This window comes from Rousettus aegyptiacus, unplaced genomic scaffold, assembly GCF_014176215.1.
Source record: "Rousettus aegyptiacus isolate mRouAeg1 unplaced genomic scaffold, mRouAeg1.p scaffold_m13_p_2, whole genome shotgun sequence".
NCBI classification, from domain to species: domain Eukaryota; kingdom Metazoa; phylum Chordata; class Mammalia; order Chiroptera; family Pteropodidae; genus Rousettus; species Rousettus aegyptiacus.
In genome coordinates this window covers 34,146,611-34,160,658 of record NW_023416295.1, presented here as the reverse complement: position 1 = coordinate 34,160,658, position 14,048 = coordinate 34,146,611, and the positions used below count along the sequence as shown (strand labels likewise).

The window sequence follows — 14,048 nt, the reverse complement described above, 5'->3', positions numbered from 1 at the left end:
GCCAGAAAGATTCCATTTTTGTTTAGTTAAAGCCTCGCGGGCAAAAACTATGCCTGTCAACCTATCTCACATAATGCTCAGCACAGATTCTACAAAGGCATTTTATATATTCAGATTTATCAGTCCTTTCTCTTTTTATTCCTGGATTTCCCCTCATATTAGAAAGCCTTTCCTTACTGACAGATTATAAAGGAGTTCACCCACTTTTTTCTCCTAGCACTCACATGGTCTTTGTTTTTACTTTTAGATCTCTAATACATCTGAAGTTTATTCTTTTGTTTAATGTGAAGTATGGGTCCAATTTTAACTTTTTTCCAAGGCTACCCTGGAAAAACAACATTTAATAAAAGTTCATATTTTCCCCAGTACTTTGAGTTGCCATCATATAAATTTCCATATGCATCTGGGTTTACTTCTAGATCTTTCTGTTCTTTCCCATTGGCCTTTCTCTTCATAAGCTTAAACCTTTGAACAAAGTTTAATTATGAAGGGGTTGTAGTTCATCTAGTAGGGATAGTCCCATGTCATTGCTCTACTTTTTCATGAGTTTCCTTACAATTCTTGCATGTTTATTTTTCAGGTGAATTTCAGAATCAATTTGTAGAACTCTAGAAAACAAATTATCATTTTACTGGGATCACATTAAAATGAGTTCAGGAAAAGTCGATTGTCTTTATGATGTTTTTTTTAATTCTTACGCTCTGATGATTTTCTTTTGTCTAAAATGGCCAATACCACCAACACAATGCTATACAGCAATGGCAATAATGGACATCCTTGCCATGGCTCTGACTTACTGAAGTTTTCCCAATCAAGTAAGATACCACCCCTAGAATTAAGAGATGTATATTTTAATATGTTAGGGAGGTATCCATCAATGCCTATTTTATTGAGTTTTTTTTAAATCAGGGATGGGTGTTGGATTTTTTTCAGACCTGTTCAGCATGGAGATAAGCATATGCTTTTTCTCCTTATATCTATTTATATATTGAATTATATTAATCAATTACCTAGTCATGATTTACTCTTGTAATCTAGAATAAATCCTACATATTATTTTCTTAAAGTAGTATTTAATTCTGATCCCTAATATTTTATTATTTTTATATTTACATTCATCAGTGAAATTGGTCCAGATTTTCTTTTTTGTTTTATCTTTGTTAGGTTTAGGTAATCAAAGTTATTATTTGTTCACAGAAAACATTTGGAAGTTTTCTTTCACTTTATATACTCTGCAACAGCAGAGATTCAAAGCAGCTGAATTACATCAGTGTAAACTATATTAGAAATACATGAAAATGGTTGGTATCCTCAGGTGCCACATGTCACAAAGTGATAACTTGGACGGCTCTGGCTGCTCAGAATGAGCCATCACCTGAGCAGTTAGTTCCATAAGGCTTCCTGTCTCTGCAGGGAAATCTCTGCTGTTGTCCGTTTCTAAGCCAGCTGGATATCCTCCATGTCCTGTAGGCTCTGCTAACAGCTGGGATACTTCACCCACTGGCGGGTCCTGACTTCCTGGTCCTCTTCCGTAAACTATCAAGGGTTATAAACAATCATGGTTCTAAGAATGCAGCTGCACTCCCACTACTATATTCCCTCACCGCTGTCATACTGGGAGGTGCTCGGTGGAAAAAATCTGGTGATTGTGGCAGAGGCATAAGAAACCTCCAGCTTCAAACTTAAGCAGTAGTTTAATAACTCCACCTGAGTTATTAAAACCCTTGGGTATTCTTACTCCTTCTTCTCACTCCTGCTCCATCCCTCTATCCCATCTGTTAAGCAGCTGCTTAGCTGGTAGCTTACTATCATATACTTAAAAAATAAACATGTGACTACTGTACACTTTTTACTCTGATACTACATCCAGGATGAGTCTTTAACTTTTTAATTTTCTGACAAACCAGGAAACATGAGGAAACCACAGGAACATCAAACATTAAAGCTGCAAGGGACCTTAGCCGTCACCTACTCCTATTTTCTCATTTCACACCTGCACCTCTGAACCTTGTCTGGAGGGTTTTATTTAGAACTCGGTTACTTACACATCTAGACCTAAGAAAAATCTTCTGCTCAGGGAGGCTGTTCTATTCAACTGAATGAGCAGCTGTCCAGGCAAGGGGATATATGACAGGCACTCAAAGAGTGTTGAAAGTCCCAGTCGCAATGCCTTCATGTCCTATTTCACAGATCAGAAAACTCAAAAGAGGTGAAGTGACTTCTATAATGAATGGGTTTTAGAGTCAGACAGTTCTAGGTTTAAATTCCAAACCTCACTTTCCCTGTGGCCTTGAACAAAGGACTTGACCTCTAAACCTTGGTATTCTCAACTGTAAAATGGAGATAAGAATATTTACCTCCAACAACCATTTTGAAACTATTTATTCAAATAAAATAATGTTTATAAGGTGCTTAGCACAGGGCCTGAAATATATGCACTCAGCACATGGTAATTCTAGTATTACTCAAGATTGCAAAGATGGAATAGCAAAGGGAAGCCTAGATTCCCTTCATACCTTTATCTCCAACCTGAAAGAAATCATCACCACCCCCTGTGGTGAACCCTACGGACATAAATTTAAAACATATAGTTAGTTGAAAGAAAGACAGACACACAGACAGACAGAAAGAGAGATGGAGAAAAAAAGAAGGTAAGGAAGGAAAAAAAAAAAGGAAGGAAGAAAAAAAAGGAAGAAAGAAAAAAGCTTAGTGTGCTATAATGGCAGCAGATAAACATTTATAGTTTACTATAATATTCTCTTAAACATATTTCCCCAAAGCTCTCTATTAAAACAAAAAATAATGGGAACAATACTTCCTATTCCAGTATTTATACACAACTCTGTGCTCTTTAAATACTCTAAACTGGCTCTGAATTTTGCATGTTTTTAACTTGAACTTCTGAATCCTTATGTACCTGTCACAGTTTTAATAATGATCTATTCATAAACTCTTGTTTCATCTATATTCTCCCTACTCCTCTGGCCCCCAAACTAGGTTATTTTGAAGAAAATACATCACATCATTCTATAAATACATATATCAGTATAAATAAAAGATGTTATTAAAATATAATTACTTCAAAAGGGGGAAAATGGTGAAGAGATGTTTCTAAATTTCCCAGCCAGTAGTCAGCTGGATAAGGAAGTATCTACTATGTTTTTCGCCTTTCTCTGACATCCCTAGACATCCAGGAGCCTCAAACCCCAAGAAGGCCTCACTTCTCTTGCTCTGAGCTGGGCAGTCAACTGAACTTCCTCAAGTGTTCACTGATAACTCAGGTGTCCTCTGAGAGGCTTAAAATCAGTCTCTCCTCAAGTTACCTACATTTGTAAAGGGGAGCTCAAAAGCTGGCAAGCCCTCAAGACCCAAAATACACCCAGGAGATGGGGTTGATCCAAGGGAGAAGTCATCTCCTCTGTCTCCCAGTGCCAACTCTGGGCCTTGGGGCCAAATACGAGGAAAGAAACACTTGAGTGCTAAGGTGGACAGTTCATTCTTCTGCCCATCTCTGTGCTTGGCCATCCCCTCAAGTTTTTTTGAGATACAGGATTGTCCCATCACATAATGCTATTAAGATGAAAATCCCACATAATCAAAATTCCCTGCTTAAAACCTCCTAGGTGTGTGTCATGCTGAAGACAGACACACCTCTCTCAGAGGAGACAATATGGCCAGCTTTTCTTCCAATGTTGATATACACTTTTGTTCACCAGGCTGGGTACCAGATGAACTTGTCAGCTTGAGTTTAGAACAAATAATATGTCTCTCTAAATGCTTAGTGCATCAAGGGGCTTTGTGTGACAGAGACACAGGAAAAACATGCCTGGGAACAGCAGATTCACAAGGACTGGGCGAATGCTCGGGATGTGCATAGAGGATGGCATTCGCCACCACTATTTAAATTCTCTCTCTCTCTCCCCAAATTTTCAGTTTACTTTGTTAGTTATTTGTTAGTAAAATGCACACAGGACGCATTCCATTGCGTACTCTGGCATTCTCCCCCTCATACTGGAATGGTCTCAGCCAGAACAACTCCTATCACAGTGGTTTCACAACTTTCTGCCTGCTAGGTTGTTCCCACCACCCCAATTCTCAAGAAAGGAATGAGTAAATGACATAGCAACTTCAAAAATCTGCTGAACCCTGATCACCAAGAAGGTATATATGAGGATCAGCAAAATCATGATCAAAAATCTTGTACTAGTCCAACTCTGACTCATTCACTGTTTGGCTGTCTTAGAAATTTAACAGGTATCTCAATCTTTGTTAAACTAAAGCTTTTGATTTTCCCAAAACCTACTGGGTGGGCCCTGCAAAAAACTCTACCCTCCTCCCTTCCTGTCTTTCCCAACTCAATTAACGGTATCTCCAAGTAACTCGAGTCACAAATGAGGTCATCTTCAATTTTTTCACATCTTCTTACACCTATGTCTGATCCTTCAGTCTAAGTTCTACCGTACCGTGTCCAAAACATAACATGAACCTCTTCACTTCTCACTTCTATTGTGTGTACTCCCAGCTCATCTCCCTTAGACGTCTCCAAGAGCCCACTGTCTCCCTGCTTCCTTTCCTGCCTGAGCACCTCAGAGAAGTCTTCTGATCCTGATTTAAACAAACAATCCCCAGACACTCCAGTACTATCTAGGCGGTATCCTGCTTTATCATCTTCACAGCAATTTTCACTTCCTGAAAGGACTGCGTGTATGTGTTGTCTCCCTCCCTCACTAGAATGACTTTCACTAGATTAGGGTCCTTTCTTGAAGCCTGGGTCCACAAAATCTCTATTTCTGATTTTCCTCACTTTTGGGGGCTAGAAAATCAGAGGGCTGTTCACCACTGCCTTGAACAGGGCCTCAATCATGTTTGTTGGATGGATGAATGAATTGTTATTTTATTATTATTTTTAGTGTTCGATTAGGAAAAAAAAGTACCTGATTGAATCTCTGGGCATTTTCCAGGATTTTTCTTTCCTCCTTCAGACAGTTATAGATGATCATAGACATCTGTATTGGGTCTTCCTGAAAATTATCCTACATACAGGTTGTTAGAACAAAAATAAAATAAATTTCAGAATGTTTAAATTAAAATGAATTTGTTCACATTCACTGAGAAAACTCATCTCACATTTATTAAATTCTATGTAAGTTATTGTTGATAAAATCAAAATATTCTTTTCACAAATTTTGACAGAAATTTCTCTAACTTTCCAATTAAGTGCAGGTACCTGAATTACTTGCTGATTTAAAAAACTAGGCATTTTTATACATGGATCTTATAATAGTTTTCCTTTAATTTCTATTGTTCTTGAGCCCAATTCTGTTAGGATCCTGAGACAGTGCAAATGATGCAACAATTATCCATAATATTCCTCAATTAATTTATCTGTTAGCCTCTGCTTTGAATTAGACCAAAGATATTCTTCTGTTCTTCTATTTCCTTGTCAAAACTGTTTGCAAAATACTGGCATCGTAGCTTTTTATAACAAGTATATTCAAGCAAAGTTTATAAGAAACCAAATCTTTGTAAAGTTAATCTGACTTCGCCACTCACTAGTATTACAAAAACACAGATACATTCACAAAGGGAAAATTGTGTGAAAAAAAGCAAGCTACCAAAGTCGAACAGTTTGGTTGTGTTGTGTGAAACAAGAAAATGATAGCATTCACCTCCATTAAAACAGAAAAGTTCCATTAGTACAAAAATAAATGAGTTAGCCAGGCTTCAGGGATGCTAGAAGTACTTTTAAAGAAATCCTAAAACTCTGTACCACATTCTCTCCTGCCTGGACTCTCTTTGGCTTTCTCACCCAAGGGAGGGCAACGCCAGCAGAAGCAGGGCAAGACAGTCTGGTTCAAATTCAACAAGTACTTTGGGCTTTATAAAGGGACATCAAACCTTTCTGGACTTATTCACCATCTGTACACCAAGGACTTAGACCAGCTTTATCACTAAAGTTCCTTTGAACTTTGACATGTTACAACAGCTCACTGCTCTTAAAATGTAACCCTTCTTCTTTGGTTTAAATATTGACAATTTTTAATAAAACAAGGTTATATCACATTTCTTTCAGAATTACTAATACACTTACACCTAAAAATTCCTTATGTGTTTACAAAATGAACTGATATTTTATTTTCCTTACACGACAAAATATTAGCCACATTAAGAGATTTTATTTTTGTCTCTGTAGCTTTACTAATACCAGTGAGTGTGCGCTTAATATTATTTGCTGAATGAAAAAGAAAAAAAAACCTCCCTTATGTAAATATGGGAATATTCCACTAAAACACAAAAACTAGGTCATACCTGAAGATTACGCTTGCTTTTCCTTATGTTATGCTGCAACAAGAAATTATTCTCCAAAGAAAAGCGACTGTATTGATCATCCAGCTGCGACAGGAGGTCATGAAATCGGATGGTGGCAAAGGAAACATCATTGGCGGCATGCTCCCTGGGCGATTTAAAATTTACACCTTTCATTTAGATACTACTTTAAACAGACAAAATAAACACTGCTTTCCATACTGAAATTATTCAAAATAACTTTCAGTGTTTTCTTAGGTTTTATTTCCTTTTGAAATTGTCATTGCTTTTAGCAGCAGTTTGTACAGTATTTCTATTATACACAGCTAGCATGAAAAATTCTAGAACTCCAAGACTGTGCACAAAACTGATAATGGGGATTATCTCTGGAGAGGGAAAAATCAACAGGACTTCACTTTCTATGTCAAATACCTTCAGAACATCTGAAATATCTGCAATGAGTAAACGATAAAATTTAAAATATAACACATCAATTTTAAGAAATATTCCCTTGATCTTAATAACTTCTTCATATTTCTAATCAATGTTTTACCATAATTTAGCTTTAATTATTTCACTTACTTCTTTCTATAGCCTGGATCCTAACTTGGGAAAATAAATGGTGTCGGCATTAACTTAACTTATCTAAAACATTTAGGAGTATGTATCATAATTAAATTGACAAAACTATATAAAAGTACTTAATGACTTGGATTTAGCATTGTAAAGACACATGCTATTTTTCAAATCAACACACATTTCTGTAACAGATAATCCCAATGGCTGCTGATGAGATTCATCTTCCAGTTAATGTGGATCAAAGTCAACAAGCTATTTTAAAAGCATAGAAAAACTTCTTCCACTGTCACAGGAGTTTTCCTTACCAGTCTTGCTTTTCTAGCCACTGTGCCAGATACTGTCTGATTTCCATGGGAAAACTGTCATCATAGAGCTGGTGAACCTGCTCCAGAAATTTGGAGTCAAGTTGCTGAAGCTCATACCACTGGGACATTCTATAGGAAAACAGAACATAGATCATGAATGGAAGTCCACAGTTGCAAAGAAAGCAAGTATATTTAGCATTGTGCTTCTTTTAAATATCTTGCTTAATCCTAAACATAACTTGTACCTGAGTTATAGTATTTAAATAGTATCTATATTCTAAAGCCTGTTTTTTAATTGAGTTTTGGGGTCAATATTTCTTTCTTTTGCAGGAAACACACATTCAGGTCTTTGCTTAAATGTCAGCATATCAGGGAAGCCTTACTGGTCACCTTATTTAAGTTGACACCACCTCTCATCCTGAAAAATACTGTCCCTCTTCCTGATGGACTTTTCTCCATAGCACTTATCACCATCTAACCTACCAGATATTTCTTTCTTTATTTTGAATACTGTATGTTTTCCCTACAGGAAAAAAATGATTTTGGAGGGTTTTGTTCACTGCTTTATCTCTAGAACAGTAATAGGGCACATAATAGGTACTCAATAAATATGCCTTTTAAATGAATTTGACCTTTTATCAAACAAATGAAAACATTATTTAATCAGATTTACTTTAGGGCAAATTGTAAGAACTCTCCCAAGATTGTTCTCTTACAAATTAGAGTACATTTGTAATTTAACTCAAAGAACTTTAAACTGGTATTTTATATTTTGTATTTCATAGGGTAAAATGAATTATTTTTGTTATATACCTTTTAAAAGAGATATATTCTCTATTCCGCCAACTGCAAACAAAAAATCTGGCACAAAAAGTCTTAAATCTCAGTAATGATTTTTAAAGATTAAAACAGCATTGTTAAATGTAATTCGAAAGGATATAGTAACACTATCTCTTTAGATAATTATGCCGATTTTTACACAGCAATTCTAAAAATGAAAAATAAAAACAAAAGCCTAACTTAAGGAAGTCCTAACATCCTTTAGGAAAACGAAGAGCAGCCATCACTATAGCGTAATTTAGGATTTACATGAGGCACGTCTGTCAATATTCAGAGTGAATATATGTGATTATTGTCTTATGAGGCCTCTGAGGAAGAGGTCTGGATTTTGAAGCAGGAAAGAATGGGAGAACGTATGCAGGCTTTCTGGCAACCAAATGTGTGCAGGCATGGTCATATCTACTCCACAAATTTCCTTCCAAAGGAAGGTCAAGATGCAATAGAACTAGAAAGCTAGTTACCATCACAAATACCAGTAGAAATGGGCTTAAGCCCATCTTTTTGACACCCTTTCTGTAGCAATTTAGCTTTCATTTCAAATTTATTTTACCTGAGCAGAAGACTACAAATCTGTGGCCCCCTCTCTCGCTGTTATGTATCTAATAAGGATGTGCCTAAAATGAATATGCTGGCCAGACTCTGCCAGCAGAGGCTGCAATAGCTCTTATTAAGCGAGTGACCTCAGGCAACTCATTCATTACCTATCAACAAGGTGATTGTTAAGACTGGATGAACTAATACAGACACACCTGGCACAGAGCAGGCAAGCAATAAATTCATGTTAACGAAACCAGAATCCACCTCATTTTCTCACAAAATGTGTTACTAACACAGGGATTGGCATGACTGTCCCCCAAGCACCTGGCTCAAATCCCAGCTTTCAGGCTGACTCCTTCTCTAGTTCCAGGACCTCCTACCTCCATGCCTCCCATACTATTTCTCAATCCAGCCTTCTGTTGCATACTGGTTGGATCTTATCACTCACTCTCTTGCTCAAAACTGCTGCAGTTTACCCATTCCTAGGCTAATTTCCACCCTGGCTTTATGTTCATTTATTAACAAAGCAACCTAGCCATCATGTTATGTACGGCAGTGGTCCCCAACCTTTTTGGCACCAGAGACCAGCGCTCCTATGAGAATCTAATGCCTGATGATCTGAGGTGGAGCTGAGAGGGATGTGCTAGCGCTGGGGAGCAGCTGCAAATACAGATGAAGCTTCACTTGCTGACCTGCCACTCACCTCCTGCTGTATGGCCCTGTTCCTAACAGGCCACAGACCAATACTGGTCCATGGCCCAGGGGTTGGGAACCTCTGATGTATGGGCTGTTGGCTATGCTCAACATTTCTGCTTTGCTCCAGCTGTCATTCACCCTTGAAAACCGCCTCCCTACAAATTGCTACTCTAAATTCTATCGGTATCCAAAGGTAGGTTCAAATGCCCTTTCTTCCATAATGCTATCTGAGCCTTATCCAGAGACAATTAAGTTTTCTTTGACTTGTACCTCATTGCATTCTGTGCCTCTATTAGAGCATCAGTCCCTGTCTTCCTTATAAAGTTTGTGATTATCTTCCCTGAATGATATAATCTCCAGAGTTGCAAAGGCTATGCCTTCTTTTATTAAAAAAAAAATTCTCTGCACCTTGGACAGTGTCCTGCATATATAATGAAATCAATAATACTTTGTTGAATTGAAATCTAGTATATTTAAGATTGCAGCAGAAAGTAAAAGACAAAGCATATTATGGTCCAACAAGTTTGAGTCCTGCATCCTCATTAAATAATAGTTGCATACTGTATTATGTTGTAGGTTTAAGTATTATCTCTGTCCTATAAAAACAACCTCTCCAACCTATACAAACAATATCTAAAGCACAATCAACCACATACCTAAGTACCTACCCCTAAACTCTTCTGCACTAGTCAGGATTTTTTAAATTAAGATTAACTGTATTATTTGGGGGTTTGCAGGAACGAAACATGACTTTCGTATTCTAGGAAGACATTTAAGCTTCTTCATCCTTAAACATAAATATATAATTAAGTTCCAAAGTCATGGACTTATTCATTCGTTTCCATGAACATTTACTAACATCGCCTTATGCACCTGCGAAGGGCTGGTCATGCAACCTAAGCAGCAGCTACACACAGTACTTCAGGTGCCAAGACTGCATCCACAGGATGCGAGCTTCTAACCTACACAGCTTTCCAGGGGTGGCGCACGGCAAATGAAAACTTTCTACGAAAAGAAAATCTAACTGTGGTGGGAAGGGAAGGAGGGAATAGTGAGGGTAAATGGGGAGATGCAGTGTTTTCCGGGGGATAATTGTATTTCACAAGACATCTTTACTGCTAGAGTACGACTGGAAGGGGCGACCGTGCCATCACCGAGAACGGCACCTGGCGACGGATTCATCTCTCAGCGCTGCAAAGCCTGTCCTCGCCCTGCGTCCCGCTGACCTGCCCAATGGCGCCGGTCCTAGGCGAATTCCCACCCTGGCACCCGGAACCTCACGCCCACTCACTCTGCGCGTCGGGTGGAGCAGGGAAAGGGCGACGGCACGGTGGTGCTGCCTCTCTCGGGCGCACCGGGTCGCCTCAGTGGGGTCTGGGGTCTGAAGGGAGTCGTCCCAGGTGCGGCCAGGCCTTTCTGCAGACTCCAGAACGGGAAAACGAAAGTACCAGGCTGTTGAAAAGGCAGAGGCGGCCGCCCCGCCTCCTCCGCCTCCACCAATCACCGGGGCCTTCCGCGCTCGGCTGTTCCGCGGGCGCACCACCTCCCCTGGGGCCCGCTGTTCCGCCAAAGCGCTGGGTCCTCCTTAGCCTTCGAGAAGGGCTTCGGCGTGAATGACGTGAAACTTTGTTCTGTGTTGCAATTTGCCTGCCTGGAGGTCATGATTACACATTCTAGAAAGCAACTAAGGAAGTTCTGTATTTGCGGAGCCCCAAACTTGGAGATCTCTGCGTTAGTCACATTATCTGAGAACCTGAGGCAGAGGACATTGTCATTCTAGAAGCCCAGCAGCTGACTTCAGTGTAGCTAAACCCAGGGGGATGCTTTTCTGTCCTCACCTACTTGATTGCTCAGAACCCTTCGGCACAGCCAATGCTTCCATTCTTTAACACTTCTTTCTTGACTGTGATGACGACACATCCTCCTTTCGTCTTCCTACCTCTCTGGCATTTTTTTCTCCTTCTCTGCTCCACCTGTACTACCAAATGGGTCAATGTTAAATGTTAGAATCCAGATTTTGGTCTGCTTTACCCACATTTCTCTTCTCGCTGCCCTGTGATGTCCTCACCAACAGCCTCCCAATTTCTTTCTAGATGTGGAGGGCTTCTATATGTGTTTCCTGTCCACACCTGGCCTCTGAGCTCCACACCCACATCTATAGCCCCAACTGGATCCCCTACCTGGAGGTCCAGTAAGCTCTGCAAACTAGTTATGTCAGAACCAAAACATCATCTTTCTCTTCAAACCTGCCCTTTTTCTAGAAATGGCACACATCAGTGTGGACTCATTTTTGGTGTTGCCTCTTCCTTACCTGGCACACCTCCCCAAACCTTGTTTGATTCTTCCAAATATTTCTCATTTCTCATCACTTGTCTCCATCTCTCATGCCATCCCCCCTTTTCTTTCATTTGAGCTATTGCCATAGATTCCCAAATGGCAGCCTCATCTCAGCTCTTAACTTTTTTTTAATCCATTTTCCCTACAGTAGTTTGAATAACTTTTTTAAATTGCAAAGCAGATTATGTGTTTGTCAACCTGAAAAGTCCTCTAATGGTTTTTCTTACAAAATCCAAATTACTTAATATACTCTACAAAGCAATGCCCTGGTTCCTTTATTGCTTTCTCTAACCAACATCTTGTGCCACTCTTTCTCTACTTCAGCATTTTTGTTCTTCAAACAAACCAACCTCTTTCACCAAACTCAGGACCTTCTTACCAACAGTTCTCCATTTGGAAAGCCCCTTGAGTCAACATCCCCCTCCCCCAACTTCTTTGCTGGCTAATTTAACATTTCTATCTCAGCTAAAATCTCAGCCTAAATGTCACTTCCCAGGTAGACATCCCTGAGGCCAGCCTAGATTTGATTTTCTTGGAATGTACACTCATAAAGTCCTTCAAGCAGATGGACCTTGAATCAATCCTTGAATAATAAGGCAACTTCTGGTAGAAAAAGGATCTACCAGAGATATGCTTATATGTGTGTTTATTATAGTTTTTTCTCTTCCCACATCTATATACTCCTTCTTGTCACATGTTCACCCCCACAAAGCCAGTAAAGAATTCAGGATAGCAATGACCCTTAGTACCAAGTGGCAGCCTTCTGTTAAAAGAGATGCCAAACCACCAAATCGCTTGCACTAAAGGAGCAGACAATATTTGAGAAAAGCCAACTCCAGGAAGAGTAAATAATATGTTTAAAATATTTTTTTCTGATACTGTAAAACCTGCACATAGACTAGCTTCAATATTGATGGCTCGCCACATTCTGATTGTCGTCAAGTTCTATGGATGCTTTCTTCCCATGCCTTTATTCTTCTTAGTCTTACCATCACTGACAATATCATATTGTAGGCCTTTATCACTTCAGAACTGGAATGCCACAACAGACATCAGACTTCTGTCCTTTTCCCCTTCATTATATTTTCTGAATTAAATTCTCTATTTATACAGTCATTCTCTACTCAAAAGCCTCACAACTCTCATAAACACAGATTGGTCTAGCTCCTCCACAGACAGCCCCTCCCTTTCCTTCCAGCCTTGTCTCCCATTGTCCCATTACCCAACTAAACTCTATCCCCCGCTCTACCCTCATCCTTTTACTTTTCCTATTCCTGCCCATTTGTACATACTACTTACTGGTAAATATCGCACATACTAAATGGCAAGTCCTGCCCTTTACTCCCTTCATTTATGACCTCCTTACCCAACTTTTAAAACCGAGCCCAAATTCTACATTCTCCTTTTGGAATGACATCAACCTGGTGATGTGATCAATCTGGTCTTTGCAATGATATGATATATAGTGTGTCTATTTATGTTGGCAATCATCACAAGGTCTCTTATATTGTGATTTTTGAAGTGTCCAAGTCTTATCCATCCAAGCTTCTAAGTTGCTGAAGGGCAAACAATATGTATTTTGCAGGTGTGACTATTTAACATATTGACTGCTTAAAAAGCAACCAAAACAAAAAACAAGTCAAACGAAAAACTAGAGACTAAAAATGACAGACTCAAATGTGCGATAGCCCCCTTAGAACAATCAGCTTGGGAAGCTGTATCCCTCTCTATACCAACTATGTCAACTTTGCAAAAGGCACAAACCTAAAAAAATTGCTAATAGTATGTCTGGTAGGTTGCATTATTTTTCAGATTTTTTCCTTCCCTTCTCACTCTTGGCCATGGTTCACTAAGAGTGGAATGCACTTTCCTAGGAGTGCACTAACTGTGGCCTTGGCTCTATTACTTGCTCTTACTAATGGAATGTGAGCGAATATACTTGCTCCAACCAGACTGAGACTTTATCTGTTCTGCGTGCCCAACTTGGTTTCATGAGCTTGTTTTCTGTACTAGGAGACAACAGGCTCAAGCACCTGGAGCACTGGAAGGAGAGATGTGTGGAGCCTTGCAGCAGAACTGCTGCAGCCTAACCACACAGCTTAAGTGCCCTTGGGGACCGGTGGGATGTGTTAGTTTGTTGTCATTGGTGTGAATCACTGAGGTATTTTTGTTTGTCTGTTTGTTTGTTTGCTTGTTTTGCTGCTAAGATAGCTGACTAATTCATAAATGACACAATCGAAATTTTTAATTATCTTAACAGGATCGAATGCTGCTGGGCCGAAAACAACTGGATAAAACTTAAAACAGACTTAAAACACAGACCTGTATTGTTTTTTTTTTTTAAGGCAACAAATGACAGGGTATCTTTTGCTGCCCGTGCCCAGCTTCTAAATAGTTTTAAACAGTGCATCTAATTGGTTATTAGCAATCAATCAGAAATGGCAGGTA

The 14,048-nt window shown here is 39.2% G+C and overlaps 1 protein-coding gene across 2 annotated transcripts in view; it reads right to left on the bottom strand.

Annotated features, from left to right (window-relative positions):
* The window catches only part of STAT1 (signal transducer and activator of transcription 1), a 37,386-nt gene extending 26,671 nt beyond the window's left edge, over positions 1-10,715 (bottom strand). The window contains 4 exon segments of one of the 2 annotated variants that reach the window (NM_001323591.1): positions 4,935-5,033; positions 6,310-6,454; positions 7,191-7,319; positions 10,555-10,715. In NM_001323591.1, the coding sequence (NP_001310520.1) occupies positions 4,935-5,033; positions 6,310-6,454; positions 7,191-7,318 (372 nt within the window). In that variant the 5' untranslated portion in view covers position 7,319; positions 10,555-10,715. 2 annotated transcript variants of the gene reach the window in all.
* Positions 10,716-14,048: the final 3,333 nt, after the last annotated feature.